Genomic DNA, 19,058 nt, shown 5'->3' with positions numbered 1-19,058 from the left:
GTGGCCCCTAGTGTGCAATTATGTCAAATTTCTTTGAGTTTTACAATTTAATGGAGAACAGTAACTCCTTTATTGATCCTAGACGGGGCCGGCTCCTCTTCCTCCGCTCTTCCCCCCCCCCCCCCCTCCTCCCGCTCTGCCCTCCCTCCCCTCAACCCCCCCGGTACTCCTATGAAATGTCACTCAACGTTTCTTACGCTCCCACCAGTTTCCAAAACAAACAGTGGAGGCTGCAGCCGTCTATTGACTCAGTTGGATGCAGAAGGATCTCGCCGTGGCCGCTGCCCCCCGACGGGAGCCGGGCGGCGGCCGGGCGAGGCTCGCTGGGTCCCGGCCGGGATGGAGCCCCCGGCGGCCTGAGCCCCGGGGGGACCCCCGGCCCGGGGGGGATGGCGCTCAGCTCCCGGGCTCACGCCTTCTCAGTAGAAGCCTTGGTGGGACGTTCTGCCAAAAGGAAGGTGCCGGATGCTCAAGACGAGGAGCCTGGGGCCGGCTGCCGGCAGAGCCGCGGAGCCCCGGAGACGGGTTGGTAGCGGCGGCGACGCCCGGAAGGGGACCCCCGGGACGGCGGCGGGCTGAGGACACCCCCAGCCCCCGAAAGCCTCATGAGCCGCCTCTTCTCGTTTCTCTTCCCCGCAGAGAAGCGGCCCAAGGCTGGTGTCGAGAGCCGGGAGGCGGGGGCCGGGGTGCAGGTGGAGCTGCAGGGCTCTGAGCTCTGGAGGAGGTTCCATGAGATCGGCACCGAGATGATCATCACCAAGGCGGGCAGGTACCGGTCTCTCTGCCGCCCCTCTTCCCGGCTCCGGTCCTGACTTTACCCACTCCGTTCATTATTCTTTTGTCTCTTTTTCGTTGTGTGTTCTTTTTCCCCCCTTTTATTTTTTCTTAATTTTCTTTGTTTTCTTATTTTTATTTTTCCCCTTATATTTCATTTTTTTTTCCTTCTATTTTTCCTCTTCTGCCCCCTTACCCCCTCCTTTTATTTCTTCTTTTTCTTTTTTTTTTTCCTTATTTTTTCTTCCCCCCCCCCCCCCCCCCCCCCCCCTTTATGGCTTGGTTGGGGTATTTTCCTTTGTCCACTTTCTTTCTCTATTTTTATCGAGTTCAATTTTTTTTCCCCCCATGCCTACCTAATTTTTTCACCCCCTTTTTCGCCATTGGAGTGGCAGCTCTTGCTCAGGACCTTCCCCTCTGCCCGCAGGAGGATGTTCCCGTCGGTCAGGGTGAAGGTAAAGGGGCTGGAGCCGCTGAAGCAGTATTATATTGCCATCGACGTTGTCCCGGTAGACTCCAAAAGATACAGGTACGGGAAAGGAGGGACCGAGAGGCGCCCCCAGACCTCCATAAACACCCCTACCCGCTCAGGATTCCTCTCTGCAGACTGTTTGGGGTCTGCTCAGTCCCATTGAGTGCATGTTGGTGGAATGGGGGTTGCACAGATACGTGGTGAGGGGGGACTGCCGGGCTTGCATGTATCTATAGAGTCTATAGGTGTGCGTGGGCCCGGCCCGGGCCAGGTACGTCTATCACAGCTCGCAGTGGATGGTGGCGGGGAACACGGACCACTCCTGTATCACCCCACGGCTCTACATCCACCCCGACTCCCCCTGCTCGGGAGAGACCTGGATGAGGCAAATCATCAGCTTTGACCGGGTGAAGCTCACCAACAACGAGATGGACGACAAGGGACACGTAGGTGTGGGGCAGCCCCGCCGGGAGGGAGCTGGGGAGGGGGCAGAGCATCACCGCGGCAGGACAACGCAGAGGACCAGTTCCTCTTAAGTCTGAGCGATGCGAGATGAAGGCTGGGTCCCACCCGTGGAAAAGAAACCCACCATGGTGGGGTTTTTTCCGTGCCCTTCTCCATTTCGAAGGGGCTCAGCCTGCTCTCCACCTTCTCCCAGATCATCCTGCAATCCATGCATAAGTACAAGCCCCGCGTCCACGTTATCGCCCAGGACTCTCGCTTCGATCTAGCGCAGATCCAGTCGCTGCCGGCCGAGGGGGTGCAGACCTTCTCCTTCCAAGAGACAGAGTTCACCACCGTCACGGCCTACCAAAACCAGCAGGTACCAGAGAACAGCTCGGGGGTGGTAGTGTAGGTCCCCGACGGTACCAGAGACCGGGGAGATGGAGAGCCCTATCGGTACTTATCGGAGAGCATAGATGGTACCGGGGGACAGGTCGGGGGGCATGCAAAGCCTTGATGGTATTGTGATCTGAGCGGATGGAGAGCCCCGGCGGTACTGGAAACAGGTGGAGGGCAATGGAGAGATCCGACGGTACCAGGGACCGGCTGGAGGCACGGAGAGCCCTGGCGGCACCGGGATCGAGTCAATGGCCGTCCTGCTCCTCAACGGCCCTTTTCTCTTACTCCCCCAGATCACGAAGCTGAAGATCGACAGGAATCCGTTCGCCAAAGGTTTTCGGGATCCCGGGAGGAACAGGTAAGGGCCGGGGCCGCCCTTCCACCCACCCCGCCGCGCTCCGGCCCGCCACGGTTGCTCAGCCCGGTCTTGCCCTCGCAGGGGGGTCCTGGACGGACTCCTGGAGACATACCCGTGGCGCCCCCCCATCTCCTTGGACTTCAAGGCTTTCGGCGCTGACAGCCAGGGTAAGTCTTGTTTGCCGCGTTTCTTCTCCCCCGTCCCACCCCGCGGTCTCGGGACTGCGGCCGGAGATCTCCGCGGGAGTGCGTCGAGGGGTCTTAAACCCTTCAGATAACGAGGTGGGTCCAGACAGGGAACCAGCGGCCAGCGCAACCACTTGGGAAGCCAGTTCCGCTTGTTTTCGGCCAAAATTCATGTTAAAATCGATTTGAGGAGGAGAGGGCTCGCCCTGGGGAGGGGAGCAGCGCGGTCTACCCCCATCGGTCAGCAGAAATCAGGTTTAGACGGGCCGAAAAAAAAATAGCAGAGCATGTAGGAGGCTAATTCAGAGCCGGGTCGTGACGGCTTTGATCCCGTTACACTAACTGTTTCCAACCCGTTTGTGAATACCGGCTGAAAACGGGATAACGGTGACGGCCGCCCTCTTCTGCAGCGGGTGCTGCTCTGAGAACGCGAGCGATGCAAGAGAAAATAGAATCCGCTGCTCGTTAGGATGCAGCAGTCCCCCAGCCCGTTATTTCTGCGGAAATATAGGGAAAGGGGAAAGGTTCATCAGGAAAAAAAAAATATCTCCCTCTGCCTGGCAAGTGCCTGCCGCTGTTTTGCAGTCCTTTTTCAGAGCAAAAAACCTCCTCAGCTTTCCCAAGTATTATTTGAAAGCTGATTGCTCAGAGCGTTGGAGGGAAATAAAAAGTTAACAGACTATTTGCAGGCTGGAGCGCTCCGGTTTGGATTGAAAGTCTCCAGTTTAACCCTCATTTGCGTTCGGAACTCTTCGAAGTATCAGGGACACTCCTAACCATTCCTCTTTCCGCAGGGAAATGCTGATAAAATCCCAGCAAAAATCCAGGTGTCAAAATCAGGGTAGGGGGAAATCAAGAGATTTATCGGGTTGGAAAAAAGAACCCGGTATCATCATCATCATCATCATCAATAATAATAATAACTCTAATTTAGGGAAGGTTTTATGCTTTTGGAATAAGTTTTTCAGAGGATCAGGGAGAGGAGCTGATGGATGGGCTGCGGCAGGGAATGAGACAACGGCAACTGCCTTGATTGTCATGCAGATGCTAAAATATTAGAGCTTCCCAGGATTTTTGGTTGGGTGGGGTTTTTTTTTTTGCTAGTCTTAATGTAATTGACATTTTTTAAATTCAGAGTTAATTTCCCGAATTGTTGTAAATGTAACAAAGTCTCCAGTTCCACTAATAATAAAATTGTGTTTGTGAGGAGAAACCGAGAAACAGAAATCTCAAAGCCCCCAAGCCAGAAGGTGAATCAAAAGAAACAGTATGTTGAAGAAAGAAAGAATTTGCCATAAATTGGGATTTTAAAGCCTAATAGAAAAGGCAGAAAGAATCTGCTCTTGGAGCTGCTCTGTCCTTCCCGCTGTGATCCCTGTTCCCAAACTTATTGTTTTGGATACCTTTAGTAAATACTAACCGCCCCCCTTGCTCTGCTGCAGCCGGCTCTGTAGGGATTAATTCGCTGCCTCGCACTCGTAAATGTCAGCTCCATCACATCATTGTACACGACCAGAAAGTCCCTGAGTCCTGGGAGGGCGTCAGGATGGGTACACCGGGACAGGACCACGTCCCTGCCCTGCTCTTGCTGATGTCAGGACTGAAACAGCTGCTGACATCAGTGTGGAAGGGTGAGCCCTCCAAGTCCTCCAATATTCCTGGATGGCTGCAGCTCGATGCAGCCTGTGTGTTACCCAACCTGCGAGATACTCTGGGGTTTGCAGAACTGATCTGCACCGTGTCCAAAGTCTCGGTGGGTTTCTGAGGTGTGATCCAGCATTATACAATTGATTCTGTGTTGCTGCTTGGATGCAAAGCCTGACTAGATCAAATTCCATCGCTTGGAATTAAAGGTAAAGAGAGGGAAAACACGCTGCACAAAAGGACCTGCTTTCCCTCCTGTCTTTTCCCAGTGACTTTGGTAAGGAATGGAGGTAAAGCTGGGGAGGGGGAAAACACGCTTTGGAAAAATGCAGTAACGAACTGCAGCGGAAGATGCACCCAAGAAGCGCAGCTCTTAGATGGTGTTAAAGGACACCGACGTCTGTCTAATGGCTCTCGAGCACCATTCTGCCGATTATCAGCTGCTGACTCGTAGTTCCTGCTCGAAAATGTTGCTCTAGAGGGTCGAGGAGCCGCTGCCGAGCAGGGGATGTTAAACACAGCAGCCCTGGCAGTGCTCAGACGTGAAGCGAGCCGCGGTGGCTTCCCTACCGAATTCTGAAAGTGCTCATTGATTCCCTTTCAGCTAGGAGAAGGTTAAAATGACACATGCATTTACAGCTCCTGGAGACACCTCCAGTGTTCCAGGGCATGTTTCAAATTGCCAAGTAAAATGAGGCAATTCCTGTGAGCAGGAAGGTACGAAAAAAAAAACCTTCTCCACCGGGCTGAATACTTTTTTTTGTTCTTAGATGCAAGGGGGGAAAGCTGCCGGTAATTTGCACAAAAATAGGGATCCTAAAGTGGTGAATGGTGAAGGTTATCGGTGCTGTGGCAAGACACAGCCCCGGCAGGTTATCTGTACCTGCGGAGATGAACCTCACAATTATGCCAGCTTTAAACCTCTGTGAGTAGTGTTCTCAGGCAAGTGCCAAGTAATGGCAGCAACTGATGTATGGACAGACCTTCCCGTTTTGCAGGAACTGATCGTCGGAGAAAGTTTGTTCTTGGATGGACACTGGCTGCAGGGAGATGTGGAGTGGGAGCGGGAGTCCTCCCAGGGTTCCCTGCTGTGACTACCAGCTAGCCCAGCCTGGACCATTTCTGGTTTTATTTTCAGGTGGGAGCTCCAGTTCTTCACCGGTGGCCTCCAGCGGTGGGACACCCTCTCCTCTCAACCCCCTGCTCTCTCCACCGTGCTCACCTCCTACATTTCACTTGCCAGCGAGCAACCTTGGTGTGTCGTGCCCAGAGACCTACCTACACAACCTCAGCCTGCCCCTCTACTACAAGATTTGCCCTACAAGCCTCCTGAGACAACAACCTCTCCTCTTCCCAAGCCACGAAAAGCTAGGGGGCACCAACCCACATCTTTTCCCCCCCTTGATGGTGGAGGTACCAAAACTCTCTTCCCTCGGCATAACCAACCTGAAAAATGCTAAAGCAGAAGACTTCAACTCTGCCAGTCAAGTGTTGTATGGATTACCTGCATCTGGAAACATTTTCCCATCAAGTCCCATTGCTCGGGAAGCACTTAATTGTTCTTTACATCCTCCATATGGCTTCTACGGCTACAACTTCTCCGTGCCATCCAGACTGATGAATGCAGCGAGCCACTGCAAAGTGAGTGACAGCATCCCTGCTTCCTTGAGAGATGGCAGATGTACCCACTCTGCCTGGCACCCAACACTTAACCAGTGCCTGTAGTGGGATTCTAAGACCTTTCTATATGTAAAGCAAGCCTTTCCCTCATACCCAAGGGCTTCCTAGATACTGACCATGACATGTTGCATCATACACAAGTGGGACGCTGAGGGCTTGAACTTCCACTTGGTTGGGGTTTATTTTTGGTGGGCCAATGTGTGGTGTTGGCAGGAGGGTGGAGGGTCTGAGATGATCCACAGCCAGGTGATACCTTTTGGTATTCTTTCTGTGGTGGTTGTAGGTTAAGAGCAAACTACAGAGTCACCTTTGGAACATTTGCACTCTGGAGTGGGACCGTGGGTGGGCACGTTGCTACCAATATGCTTTCCTGAAAGTCTGCAGCTTGCCTTTAGTTAGCTCAAAGACCCAGGGAGCTTCTGCTCAACCCATCTGAGTTTTCTACTCATTTCAAAGGGACTATTCAAGACCTTGAGTCAGCAAAGGAGCCACATTCAGCCAAGAGCTTGAGCATGTTCTCGTGTTTCCTTGGCCTTCATGGGTCCTAATTAATGACACGAAAGTGCCTTGTTCTCCAGGACCTTGACTCGGGGGTCACCAGAGAGGGGATGTAAATCTAAGCATCTTCTTGCCAAGGTAAAGAAAGACAGGATGAAAGATGGATGTGTTGCTGCCTTGTGGGGATGAGAAAGTAGAGCCTGATGCAAGAGTGCCTCAAGAACTCTCCTTTCCATGCTCTTGCTTCTGGAGATCTCTAGTAGACAGTAGTGCAGAGTGGCACCAGTCCTGGCAGCGTGGTGGGAAGGAATAGAGGGTGGAGATTCATGCATCTCCCTCACTGCGAGATGAATTCATGCTGGGGGATACATCTCAGGGAGCTGTGTGGGGTGACACCTCCAGGAACCCTGCAACACGTTCTTCCTGCCCAGTGCTTTCAGCTCAGGGGGCACAGAAGACCCACTTGGGATGGCGTGGGCCACCCTGTGCCCACAGGAAGGGGCAGGGATGCTCCTGGCTCAATCCCATGGAGAAAGCAGATCCTTTCTGGAGAGTTATAACTCCACAGGCCCCCAAACATGAGACTTTCAACTCCCCCTTCTTTGTTTTATTGTAACCTGTGGATATTCTTTTTATTCCTGTAAGTAATCTCTAGCTCTAAGGGCACGGCAGAGCTCACCATCAGTCTGGGCACAGGTTTGATTATTTGATCCATGCTCAGCCCTTACCTGAAGCCAAATTCATGAGCTGATACATAAGAGAGATTTGAAAATAAGGCTTGACTGGGACCAGCTGCATTTTGGGGTTGAGATAAGAGAATTCTGTGCTTGCAAACAGAATATAGGGATTAAGGCCAGGTTTAAGGATCAAAATTGGTGTCAGAGTTTAGCTTATGTCCTCCTCCATAACAGACAACAAATTAAGAACAGAACAAGTGACCCAAAACCCTGTTAAAGTAACTAAAAGCCAGAGTTTTAGTTTTGTGAGGCTTTGCTGCAAAGCATCAGTTTCCCTAATTTGCCTGCTCTGATTGTTCACAGAGCCCCCAGTGATACCAGTAGGAAAGGGTGGGCCCTGCTTGCCTTGCTAAATCATCTGTGCAACTGTAAAGATGAACTTTCTCATGCTGTTTCTTAGTTTTTTTCCACTGTTTTTATTAAAACAAAACAAAACACACCAAAAAAACCCCAAACCCAATCCTTTTCAATCCAGGAGTCCTTCCTTTCCAAGCTGTGCCCTGTGAATGGTGGTGGCCAGGTTCCCGTGGGTGCCGGGAGAGGCTCTGAACCACGCTGCAGATCTCTGCTCTTTGCAGGCTGAGTGACCAAGCTCCAGCCCCCACATGTGGTTATACTTTCAGGGGCTGGAAGGCTCTTCCAGATCAGCCCTGGACTCGTGGGTGGATGCAGTGGGTAACTTCCAATTTTCCAGATATCCGTTGTTGCATAAGATAGGTCTGGAGCTGCTCGTGCTAGCCATGAGCTGCTGATCCAAGAAATCAGTGTTTGTCTAGTAACAAATGTGACTGATCACCACCAGAAGAGATGTTTGCAATCCAGGCAGTTTCACAGAGATAAATATTTAAGTTCAGATCAGATAAATTCCATCTACTCCAGCCACCTACTACTTGGACCCACCTCACTTCTACTCAGAGCATGCTTACGCAGGAGCACAGAGCCTCCCAGAGCTGCTGGCTCACTGTGTGTCTTTCAGCATGGGACTACAAACCCAGCACTCGGGTGATGTGCTCCAGCAGCCATGCTCAGCTAATTCCAGCTGATGGAACTGGGTTGGGTTTTGATGTGCCTGATCCTGTAGCAACCTGTGGGTTTTTTGCCACCCTCCCTGATCACAGCCACATGGAAAACAGAATTACAGAATAGAATACAGAATTAACCAGGCTGGAAATGTGATGAGAGCATTGAGTCCAACCTATCACCCAGCACCATCTAATCAACTCAACCATGGCACCAAGCACCCCATCCAGTCTCTTCCTAAACACCTCCAGTGATGGTGACTCCACCACCTCCCTGGGCAGCACATTCCCATGGCCAATCTCTCTTTCTGTGAAGAATTTCTTCCTAACATCCAGCCTAAACCTCCTCTGGCACAGCTTGAGACTGTGTCCTCTTGTTCTGGTGCTGGGTGCCTGGGAGAAGAGACCAACCCCCACCTGGCTGCAACCTCCCTTCAGGTAGTTGTAGACAGCAAGAAGGTCTCCCCTGAGCCTCCTCTTCTCCAGGCTAAGCAACCCCAGCTCCCTCAGCCTCTCCTCACAGGGCTGTGCTCCAGACCCCTCCCCAGCTTTGTTGCCCTTCTCTGGACACATTCCAGCAGCTCAACATCTTTCCTAAACCGAGGGGCCCAGAACTGGACACAGGACTCCAGGTGTGGCCTGGTCCTTGCAAGGGATGTGTGACACTGCAATCCATGTCCCTTGGGTGCTAGCACCAAGCTCCAAGGAGAATGCAGTGCCCATCAGCATGGGTGAGACAGCCCTACAAATACCACTGTCAGATCTGGGTTTATCTGAGGTTAATTTCTATTTCTCTCTGCCTTTCTCTCCTGATTTTAACCTTTCAGAATCATTTAAGGAGTGGGAAGACTGTCGGTAGTATTTTCATGTAGTCGTAGCTCTCTGCCCTGATGTCCCCGTGGCCACCTCAGACCCAGCTAAAGCTCCCAGCCATCTTGGCACAGGAGTATTTTGCACCCACCTGCCCCACACACGCCCTCCCAGAGGTAATTCAGCTGTGTAAATCTCACTATAACATAGATGCTTTTGCTTATGTGAGAAAAATTAGCCCCAGAGCAGCAGATAGCCTTCACGTTGCCTTCCTGGGGTGCTTTGCAGCACGGCGGCTGGTGGGAGGTGAGCGGGAGATGACTTACACCTGAGAGCAGGCCAGCACAATAAATCATTAGTTATTTAATATGAAACTGGCTGAATCAGGGTCAATATTTCAAGCACCTGGGAACACAAATCAGTTGCACACTTCTTGGTCATTCCTCCCCCTCACTTTGTTTGGAAACCTGCGGCAATCGTGGAAGTGCCATCATTCTTTGGGCGTGGGGGGGTGTGTGAATACAAACCTAAACCCAGTATGAAGGTGCTGGGTTTTAAATGGGAACAGGGAGGAAAGACTCAAGGGTTCCTTGAAAGATTAAACTCGCTGAGCAAACTTTCCTTTTCCTGACAGGAGTCTGAAGCTACTCCAGAATGCCTGAGCCCATTTATAGCAAGTCAAACCGGCTGTACCAAGGGTGCTGCTGGGGACAGGGGATGGGCTCAGTGCTCAGACACTGGGAGGCTGATTGAAAAACCAAGGAGACAAAAACTCCCCAGAAATAATGTTTCTAATCAGCGTGCAGTTTCCTCTCCAGTTTCACCCAAATTTAGTACATCAGAGAGGCCAAACTCACAGCGGGGAGCATCAGAGGTAGCTTTCCCTGACTGAAGTGCTCTGGGTTTACATTTGATCTGCTGAGGCTGGGGCTGTAATTAGATGATAATTTGTATCACAATTATGCAAAGCAAACGAGGATTGGATAGCAAAATCGAGCAGAACAAATAAGCACCCAGAACAGTTGAAAGACTTCCAGTATCACAACCATGTCCATGTGTGGCTGGGGCCGGAGGGGGGAGATGGGGACATGAGGTTCCAATAAAGCAGCAGAAAGGGAAAAGGCCCTGAGTCGGTTCCTACAAAGGTTTCAAATGCTCATGTTTACAAATTTGTATTGCACATTAATATGTAAACACACAGGATTGGAAACAGACGACCCCACGGCGGTTACGTGTCCTTTCCTCCTCATTTTGGGTGTCTGTTGGTCTCCCAGAATACACAAAACACAGCAGGAGCCTTAAAACCTGGCTCAGAAAGCTAAACAAGAGGCACAGCATCTGAAAGCATCCCTTCAGCATCGCCAGTGGGGCAGCAGCTCTCCCAGCCCCTGGGTTTCTTCTGGATGAGTCCCCTGGCTCCTCCACAGGCTGTGCTCGATGGTGCAGTGCTTTGTAGCACCACAGGTGATACTTCAGTCCTACCCCAAATATAGGTCACACATTTATTTATCATCATGTCACTTGGAGGCACTGGAGACGTGGTGGGCAGCCAGAGTGTCTCCTGGCCTCTGCCACAGCCCCATCCACGCTGGCTCAGCAAGGCTCGGTGCTGGGATGCTGCAGCCACAGAGTGCTGGAAAACCAGCTTTTAAAACACAAACAGTTATTTTTGATCAAGTAGTTTTGCAAAGGAAAGGAAACACCACCTTCCTGGCAACGTGAATAAAAGCCTGTGGCTTGTTACTCATCTTTTCTTTGCCCCACTGATTTGGATTTTAGGATGCAGGCTCCGGGCAGCCCTTCCCATGCTCGGCTGTGCCTGTGCTGATGGCAGCCTCCCGGCCTGGTGGAGTCACAGCCAGTGCTGGCCAGCCTGGGAGCAGCAGTCCAGGCTGCTGGGAATTCTACCAGCTGCAAGGACTTTTGCAGATGTTGTGTACTGCACTGCAAGCTGCTCGTGATTGACTGAGCTCTGCTCTGACCGAGCTTGTGCAGCTCCCGCGTTTCATCGTTATTTATTAACTCATTTCTCTGCTGTGTCCCTTTGGTGACATCCACACCAAGGACCTACCCTCTGCTTCCATACATCAAGCCACTTCCTCCCAGACTGCTATACCTAAAGGACCAAGTTTTGACTGTATCATAGCAATTAAGTACGAGAAGTAGTGCAGGTTTGGTGCAGCAGCCCTCAAGCTTGTAAATCAAGTGACACAAACCAGCGAGTAAAGTCGAAGCCCTTTCTGGACAGGAAAACACCAGTGATAAGCGAGAGCCCCCAGGAAAAGTAAGATTTGTTGTCTTAGGAGGCAGATCCTGAATAAAACCAGAGATGGGAGCAGAGACTTGGGATGGCTTTTAGCTTTCTGGTGCCTGAAAGATATATTAGATGCACTAAAGAGGTTTTCAGGTATTTTGTCTTCTTTTCAAAGCCTCTCCCTGTCAGGTTTTGAGAAAATGGCTCTTTGGAGGAATTCACTTTTTCCTTCTTGGCACTAGCTCCAGGTCTCAGCCCAGAGCTGGGTCCCAGCTCCAACAATTTCCTTCGGGCCCTGCCCAGCAGCTGGGAACACTTAGCAGCTCATCCACCCCGCTGGGCTCACCTGCCTGAGCCAGCCCTGACAGGTCCATCTGCTTCCAGTCAGGCCTGCAAATAAAACGGGGCCTTGATTCCAAAAGGAAGGGTAATGGACTCCTGTGGTTCCTTAGCCTTACTCTTGCTATTACTCAGATGATGCTTCAGGGGTGGATGCTGCCCTCTGCTCCAGGTGCTGGTCCATCAAAGGGAGCTGCAACATCTCTTCACCATGGACCTGCAGCCAGAAACCTTTTGATTGAGGTTTGGGAGAGGATGTTCACTATGTGGCACTCCTGCATGGAAAGGACCGTGATTTATGTTTGCATGGTCGGATGCTGCCCTGCCTGTGCACACCTCACCCCAAGCACTCGGTGCCCATAGCCATCATCCTCCATCAGACATGACTTTAAATGCCTTGGAGATTCTCCTTTTGATGGGATGCCCAATGCATTGCAGAGAGGGACTGGTATGTTTAAGGCAATCTGGTCAGTTTTGAGGGTGGGATTGTGTGTTCTGGGTGTCTTCAACGCCAGCGCAAACTGGAGTGATCCAGGAGGCTGGGCTGGTTTATCCTCAACCAGTAACCACAATGTCCTCCAAGCAAACTGCCATTTTAAGCATAAAATGAGCATAAATTCTGACAGAACAACATTCCAACTGCTAAACTGTTCACAATATAGAATCAGAGAATTGTTAGGGTTGGAAGGAACCTCAAGGATCCTCTAGTTCCAACTCCCCTGCCATGGGCAGGGACCCCTCACTCTACATCAGGTTGCTCAGAGCCACATCCAGCCTGGCCTTAAAACCCTCCAGGGATGAGGCTTCCACCACCTCCCTGGGCAACCTGTGCCAGTGTCTCACCATCCTCATATATTAATACAGTGTGAAATGGAAGAGTTAACATCAAATGATGCTGGCAGCTCTGGAGGCTTCTGCATGCCCCAAAGCTATGGCGCCACTCCAAGGCAAAACTTCCCTGTAACAAAGGCAGCTTCAAGTGAGCCAAGGGAGATCTCATGGGATTCAATGAAAAAAAATTGATTCCCCCCATGATTTTTTTCTTCTAGAGAGTAAAAATCCATGCTGACCATCCAGCTGCCCTGCTCAGGACATGCAGGTACCACAGGGCTCTGTTTACCAACATCTCTTTCAGCTCCAGCTCTTTGCTGGGTTCTTCTTTTATCTCCATTTAAAGCCTTGCTGTAGAACTAATCCAAGTTGATAAAGCCATTTCCTGTATCGTATTTCTTCTGACGTTATCAATATTGCAAATAAAAATAGAGATTGAAACAAGATGTTGTAATGTCCAGGATATGAGCCAGGTTCTGCTGCAGCTCAAATAAATATGAATTTGGCCTTTGGCTTTCATAAAAGCAAGATAATGTCTCTATCTGGGCTGCCCCAATGGATAACATCAGCCCCCTTTGCTTTGCTTCTCAGCACTACCAGAATTGAAGGATTTAGACTGGTAGAAGAAATTTAACTCTGTTGCCTGAAGATTTGGGAGATTAAACCAAGACAAACTCAAGCAAAGCCCCAGACTTCATTTCCCAGCTGAAACAAAGCTTGAAAGCCTTTGTGCTTTGAAAGCACTGACACTTGCCCTGCTGGGTGTTGGGGTTACAGAAGAGAAGCTCTTGAGGCCAAGGATGTCAAGGAGAGGACAGGGAAGAGTTCCTATGGATCTGGCTAGGTCCAGATGCTTCATCCCCGTTGTCATTCCTCCTTCCCAAGCTGATGTTCCCACTTTTTGAGATGGGCTTTTGTCAAACAGGTTTGGGTGGGTTTAGAAGCCATAGCTGCCAGTGTGGACCTCACTCCCTGGCCTGGCTTGTCTCACTGCTTTGAAGACCCTGTAGAGGATCAGAATTTCTTCAATCCAATGCATGTGAAAGGTTCATCTGAGAACACATCCCCTTAACTGCTGATCAGAGGAGGGTGGTTGCCAGGGCTGGCAAAGTTGAGCATCCCAAATGACCAAAAGATCACTTCTTTTTAAATTGGTTTTGAGTATCATTCATGCAGCTGGAGCCATGGGCTATAAAAAGAGGAATTTCACTGGGTAGGTCTCCTGGACACAGAACAGAGGATGGAAATGAGATCCAGCTCTGCTCAAGCCAGAGCTTTGCAGAGGAGATGTCAAGTATCTCTGCTAGCCATCATGCATCAGGACTGTGGGGCAGGGATGCTCCTGGACTTGCTGATGCCTTCCATCATCTTGCATCTGGTCCAGACCTTGCTCAGGCTTCTGGTGGGAAAACCATTTTCCAAAATCTGGAAGCTTCTTGGAGATGCATCCTCACCCATCCAGAGTCACAACCTGAAGGCAGAAGGGACCAGGCTGGTGCTCCCACAGCTCTCCCCATGGATTTGGCTCACAGCAGGTGAAAACAGAGATGAATGATTTTTCAGATCATTTATAAGCATACATGAAAGGAAAAAACTAATAATCCAAACATTGGTTAGGGACTGACCTGCTGGGAAGCAGCTCTGTGGAGAAGGATCTGAGAGTCTGGATGGATAACGAGTTCCCCACAAGCCAGCAATGTCTCATGGCCAAGAAGGCAAATAGTCTCCTGGGGGACAATACAAAAAGTGACACCAGCAGGTCAAGGGAGGTTCTCCTCCCTCTCTCCTCTGTCCCAGTGAGGATATACCTGGAGTACTGAGTCCAGTTCTGGGCTCCCCAGTTCAAAAGAGACAGGGGACTAATGGAGAGAGTCCAGAGGAGGCTACAGAGATGCTGAGGGGCCTGGAGCATTTCTCTGATGATGAAAGGCTGAGAACCCTGGGGCTGTTGAGCCTGGAGAAGAGAAGTCTGAGAGGGGATCTGCTCAATGCTGATCAATAGCTAAAGGGCAGGGGGCATGAAGATGAGTCCAGACTCTTTTCAGTGTTGTCCAGTGACAGGACAAGGGACAAACTGGAACCTAGGAGTTTCCATCTGAAGATGAGGAACTTTTCTGTGAGGGTGCTGGAGCCCTGGCCCAGGTTGCCCAGAGAGGTTGTGGAGTCTCCTTCTCTGGGGACATTCCAAACATGCCTGGAGAGTGCAATCTTGGGCAACCTGCTGTGGGTGACCCTGCTTCAGCAAGGAAGGTTGAACTAGATGATCATCAGAGGCCCTTTCCAAACCCTACTATTTTGGGACTCTGTGTTTCATTGATTCTATACAGTCCCTGGGGCAGGGGGAAGCCTTTTGAGAGGTTTATTTGCAGTAATTGGCCTTGGTCAGTTTTGATCTCAGCGTTTTGGCCCTGACAGCCTCGCTCACCCCAGCCCCCTCACTTGAATTCAGCTTCTTCTTCTCTTTTCCCCCCCCTTTTCCCTTAAAATAGGACACACCTGCAAGGAAGGCAAGTTTCTTCAAGACATTCCTGATCTGGAGTGTATTAAAGCAATATTTTTGTTTTGTATTTTTGATGATTTGCTCCAGTGATAACATAATAGCATGATATTTTGCCTGGGACTGATTAAAACGTTCCTTTTGATCAGTGCAGCAGATTGAAGCAGTTGTTTATTACTGGACAAAACTCCAAGCAAAAGAAGGGAGGGGGGGGGAAAGCAGCAGAGGAAAGAATCAGCTCTGGGTGGTTGTTGGGTCTGCTCTTTGCAGAGGAAAGGATCAGCTCTGGGTGGTTGTTGGACCTGCTCTTTGCAGAGGAAAGGATCAGCTCTGGGTGGTTGTTGGACCTGCTCTTTGCAGAGGAAAGGATCAGCTCTGGGTGGTTGTTGGATCAGCTCTGGGTGGTTGTTGGGTCTGCTCTTTGCAGAGGAAAGGATCAGCTCTGGGTGGTTGTTTGACCTGCTATTTGCAGAGGAAAGGATCAGCTCTGGGTGGTTGTTGGACCTGCTCTTTGCAGAGGAAAGGATCAGCTCTGGGTGGGTGCTGGGTCTGCTCTTTGCAGAGGAAAGGATCAGCTCTGGGTGGTTGTTTGACCTGCTATTTGCAGAGGAAAGGATCAGCTCTGGGTGGTTGTTGGACCTGCTCTTTGCAGAGGAAAGGATCAGCTCTGGGTGGTTGTTGGGTCTGCTCTTTGCAGAGGAAAGGATCAGCTCTGGGTGGTTGTTTGACCTGCTATTTGCAGAGGAAAGGATCAGCTCTGGGTGGTTGCTGGGTCTGCTCTTTGCAGAGGAAAGGATCAGCTCTGGGTGGTTTTTGGGTCAGCTCTGGGTGGTTGCTGGATCTGCTCTTTGCTGGGGTATTTTCTTCATGTTGGGAAAATTCTCTGCTCCAGCTGAGGCCGGGGTTTGGGAAGTGAGAGGAGGGAAGGATGATCCATCATGCTGATGGACAGCAGCTGAAAAGCCAGGCAGTGGCTGTTCCAGCTCCACGTGTGTGGAGGAAAACTCATTTCTCCCTCTCAGAGAGGACACACCAGGCACCTGGGTCATAACTCAAAGAATTTCTCTAACCAAATGCAATGTTTCCTGGAGAGGGCTCTCCTTTTGAGCTGTATTGATCCCTGCACATTTCAAAGCTACATGCATCCTAAAATGGAAGATTTTAGTTAAAACCCCCCCAAAACACAAACAAACAATCCCAGAACAAAACTACCTTCTTTTTGAGTTCATTTGTCCCTTAACCAACAGAAAGCAGCGTGGCATCACCACAGCCCTCCAACATCTGAATGCAAATGTGTTGCCTTGGTTCACCTCCAGCTCCTCTGAAGGCTTTGGGGAGTATGGATTTTAATTATAGGAATATTTTTAATAAAAATCCCCCCGATTTAACTGCTGGCAAGAGAAAAAACATTCAGCTCTGGCTCTGTCTCTCTGACAGAGCCGTTCCTCAAGTTCCCCTCGCCACATTCAGGCAGCTGTGACCAATAACCCACTGTCTTTATTATTCTCCTCCGATACGAAATTAAAACGAACTGGAAATGTTTATGCTGCAAATGGCGTGCAACACATTAAGCAGATAACACCAGCTGAGCCTTGCCTTAAAAACGGGGGAGTTTCTCCTCTGAAACTTAATCCCCGCTTTTCCCAGGCAGCGGAGATTGCTGCTCGGCCCAAAGCCTCAGCCACACAACAGTATCTTCGTTAAGGAGCAATTGCTTCCATCTCGCCATCGCCAGGTGCCACTGAAAGCAGAGCTTTGTTTCATGTGGCCGGTCCCAATTCCCCTGTTTACATCAGCGGATTCCTCGGCTTGACGGGAGAGTCGGAGATGAATCTATTTTGGGGGTTTGTTTGCTTCCCCTCGACTTCTCCCTGCAGCATGTTTCTAAGCTGCACGTTACCTCCTCGGTCATGCTTTTGGCATTCTTCAGCGCTCTCCAGCCCAGGATGCTTCACCGTCTCAACCCGGCAGGCTCTTTGCTTGCTTGCTTGCACCGATCGCTAAACGGAGCGAGAGCAAATCCCTCCCGGCTGCTAATTCCGAAGGGCTCCGTTCCCAGCCCCTGCACCTGCCCCGCGGTGTTTTCCTTGCAAGGAGACACCTCTCTCCCCGGGCGATGCCGGGGCCGTGCCGAGCTGCCATGTGTCTGCTCCCCAGGACAGGGAGAGCCTCGGGGCGCAGCCGGGAGGAAGAGAGGGAGGCAGGGCTGCGATCCGGTAATTTGTTTCATCTGTCCCTCCGTGTCCCCGCAGCGCGGGCTGGGAGAGCCCTGTCAGCGTGTCCAAAGGGTTATGAAATGGCATCTCCTTAATTGCACAGAATTGCACAGCATGATGGGCGTTGGAAGGGACCTCTGGAGAGCATCCGGTCCAACCCTGCTGCTAAAGCAGAGGGACCCACAGCAACTTGCCCAGGATCACAATGTCCAGGTGGATTTGGAATCTCTCCAGAGAAGGAGACTCCACAGCCTCTCTGGGCAGCCTGATCCAGCTCTCCAGCACCTTCACACCAAACAAGTTATTCCTCCTGTTCAGATGGAACATCTTGGGTTCCAGTTTGTGCCCAATGCCCCTTGTTCTGTCACTGAGAACCACTGGCAAATGTCTGATTCCAGCATCTTGCTCCTCACACTTTAGGAATTGAACAGCATTGAGAAGATCCCCTCTCAGGCTGCTCTTCTCCAGGCTAAACAGCCCCAGGGGGGTCTCAGCCTTTCCTTCTCCCAGAGGTGCTCCAGGCCCCTCAGCATCTTCACAACCTCTGCTGAACTCTCTCCAATAGTTCCCTGTGTCTCTTGAACTGGGGATCCCAGAACTGGTACTGGAGCCCAGTATTCCATGTGTGTCCTTACTGAGGCAGAGTAGAGGAGAAGAAGAACCTCTCTCGAACTGCTGGCCACATTCTTCTTGCTACACACCAGGAGACCACTGGCCTTCTTGGCCATGAGGGCACATTGCTGGCTCAAGGGGACCTTGCTGTCCACCATGACTCCCGGCTCATTCTCTGCAGTGCTGCTTTCCACCAGACCAACCCCTAACCTGTGCTGGTGCAATTTGTGCATGTTCCCAATGCTGAAGCACAACTCAGAAGATTTTTTCTCTGTGTTGCTCCCTGGATACCACCACCATGTCCTCATCCTTGCTGTCCCACTTCTGTCTTGGTGTCATGGGGCTGGAGGTCCTGGCACTCAGATGGTCCCTGCAGGTTGCAGCAAGCCCTCTCAAACCCCCTAACCCTTACTGAGGACAAAACTGCTGCCATAGCTGGTACATGGTTTCTGCACCCACCCACCCAGCCTCCTCCTGGGGCTCCAGCAGCATCCTCTCCTGCTGGGATGCAGCTCTTGGATTCTGCTATCTTAAAGTGTCCCTGGTAGCATTTTGTTCCATCCATGATGGTGTTAATTCCCTCTGGGATGAGGTGAAAAAGAGAATTTGACATCATTATCAACCTTCAGTGAGAGGACCAGATCTGTCCAATGGTTCATTAGTTGGGCAATATTTATTATCCAGCAAATCAGTGCACTTCTGTTTCCAACTCTGTGCCTTCTTCCCTCCTCCCCTCTCTTCCTCCCAGTATCCCCATCCCACCTCTTCTTAAGATTTTGATTTGTGCATCAATAAAATATTCAATGCTGGTGGTATTGAGAGAGAATTACCCACAATTACAGCCAATAAAAGGCAGCATGGATTTCTTTGTTCAGAGGGTGAAAGCAAGAGGAAGCTTGCTTTGGGTTGGAAGCTGAGGTTCATTGGTTTTAGCTTACAGCATTGATTTTTCCACAAAGGATTTCACCTTCATTTTTCTGCCACAGGAGCCCACAGATGAATATTTCTCTGATTTGTGTGCTTTACCACTATGGATTCTGAGGCATTTTGCAAGAAAAATAATAGCCTTGAAAGACCATCAAGGTGAGAGCAAGGACTGCTGAGAGCAGCCAGGGCTCCTGCACTTTGGCTTCCAGCACTGACATCAGCAGTTTGGGTCTAAAACAACCGTCAGAAAAATAGCATCAGAAGCACAAAGCAGAGGAAGCTGAGGAGAAGCAGAGAGGATTCCTTGTCCTGATGCTTTGAACTGAGGCTGGCAGCATCCATGGTGCTGCCAGGACCCTTTC

The 19,058-nt window shown here is 50.7% G+C and overlaps 1 protein-coding gene across 1 annotated transcript; it reads left to right on the top strand.

Moving 5' to 3' along the window:
• The first annotated feature begins 336 nt into the window (after window positions 1-336).
• On the top strand, window positions 337-6,036 carry TBX22 (T-box transcription factor 22). The gene is made up of 8 exons (XM_054169622.1): window positions 337-525; window positions 640-769; window positions 1,202-1,303; window positions 1,518-1,692; window positions 1,905-2,069; window positions 2,383-2,447; window positions 2,529-2,614; window positions 5,415-6,036. Exons 1-8 carry the CDS (start codon window positions 390-392, stop codon window positions 5,999-6,001), a joined length of 1,446 nt encoding a protein of 481 aa, XP_054025597.1. The 5' UTR covers window positions 337-389; the 3' UTR covers window positions 6,002-6,036.
• The last annotated feature ends 13,022 nt before the right edge of the window (window positions 6,037-19,058 follow it).

Source organism: Dryobates pubescens, chromosome 18, assembly GCF_014839835.1.
Source record: "Dryobates pubescens isolate bDryPub1 chromosome 18, bDryPub1.pri, whole genome shotgun sequence".
Lineage (NCBI taxonomy): Eukaryota > Metazoa > Chordata > Aves > Piciformes > Picidae > Dryobates > Dryobates pubescens.
The sequence above is the reverse complement of the archived record's forward strand: the minus strand, read 5'-3'. Positions and strand labels throughout refer to the sequence as shown.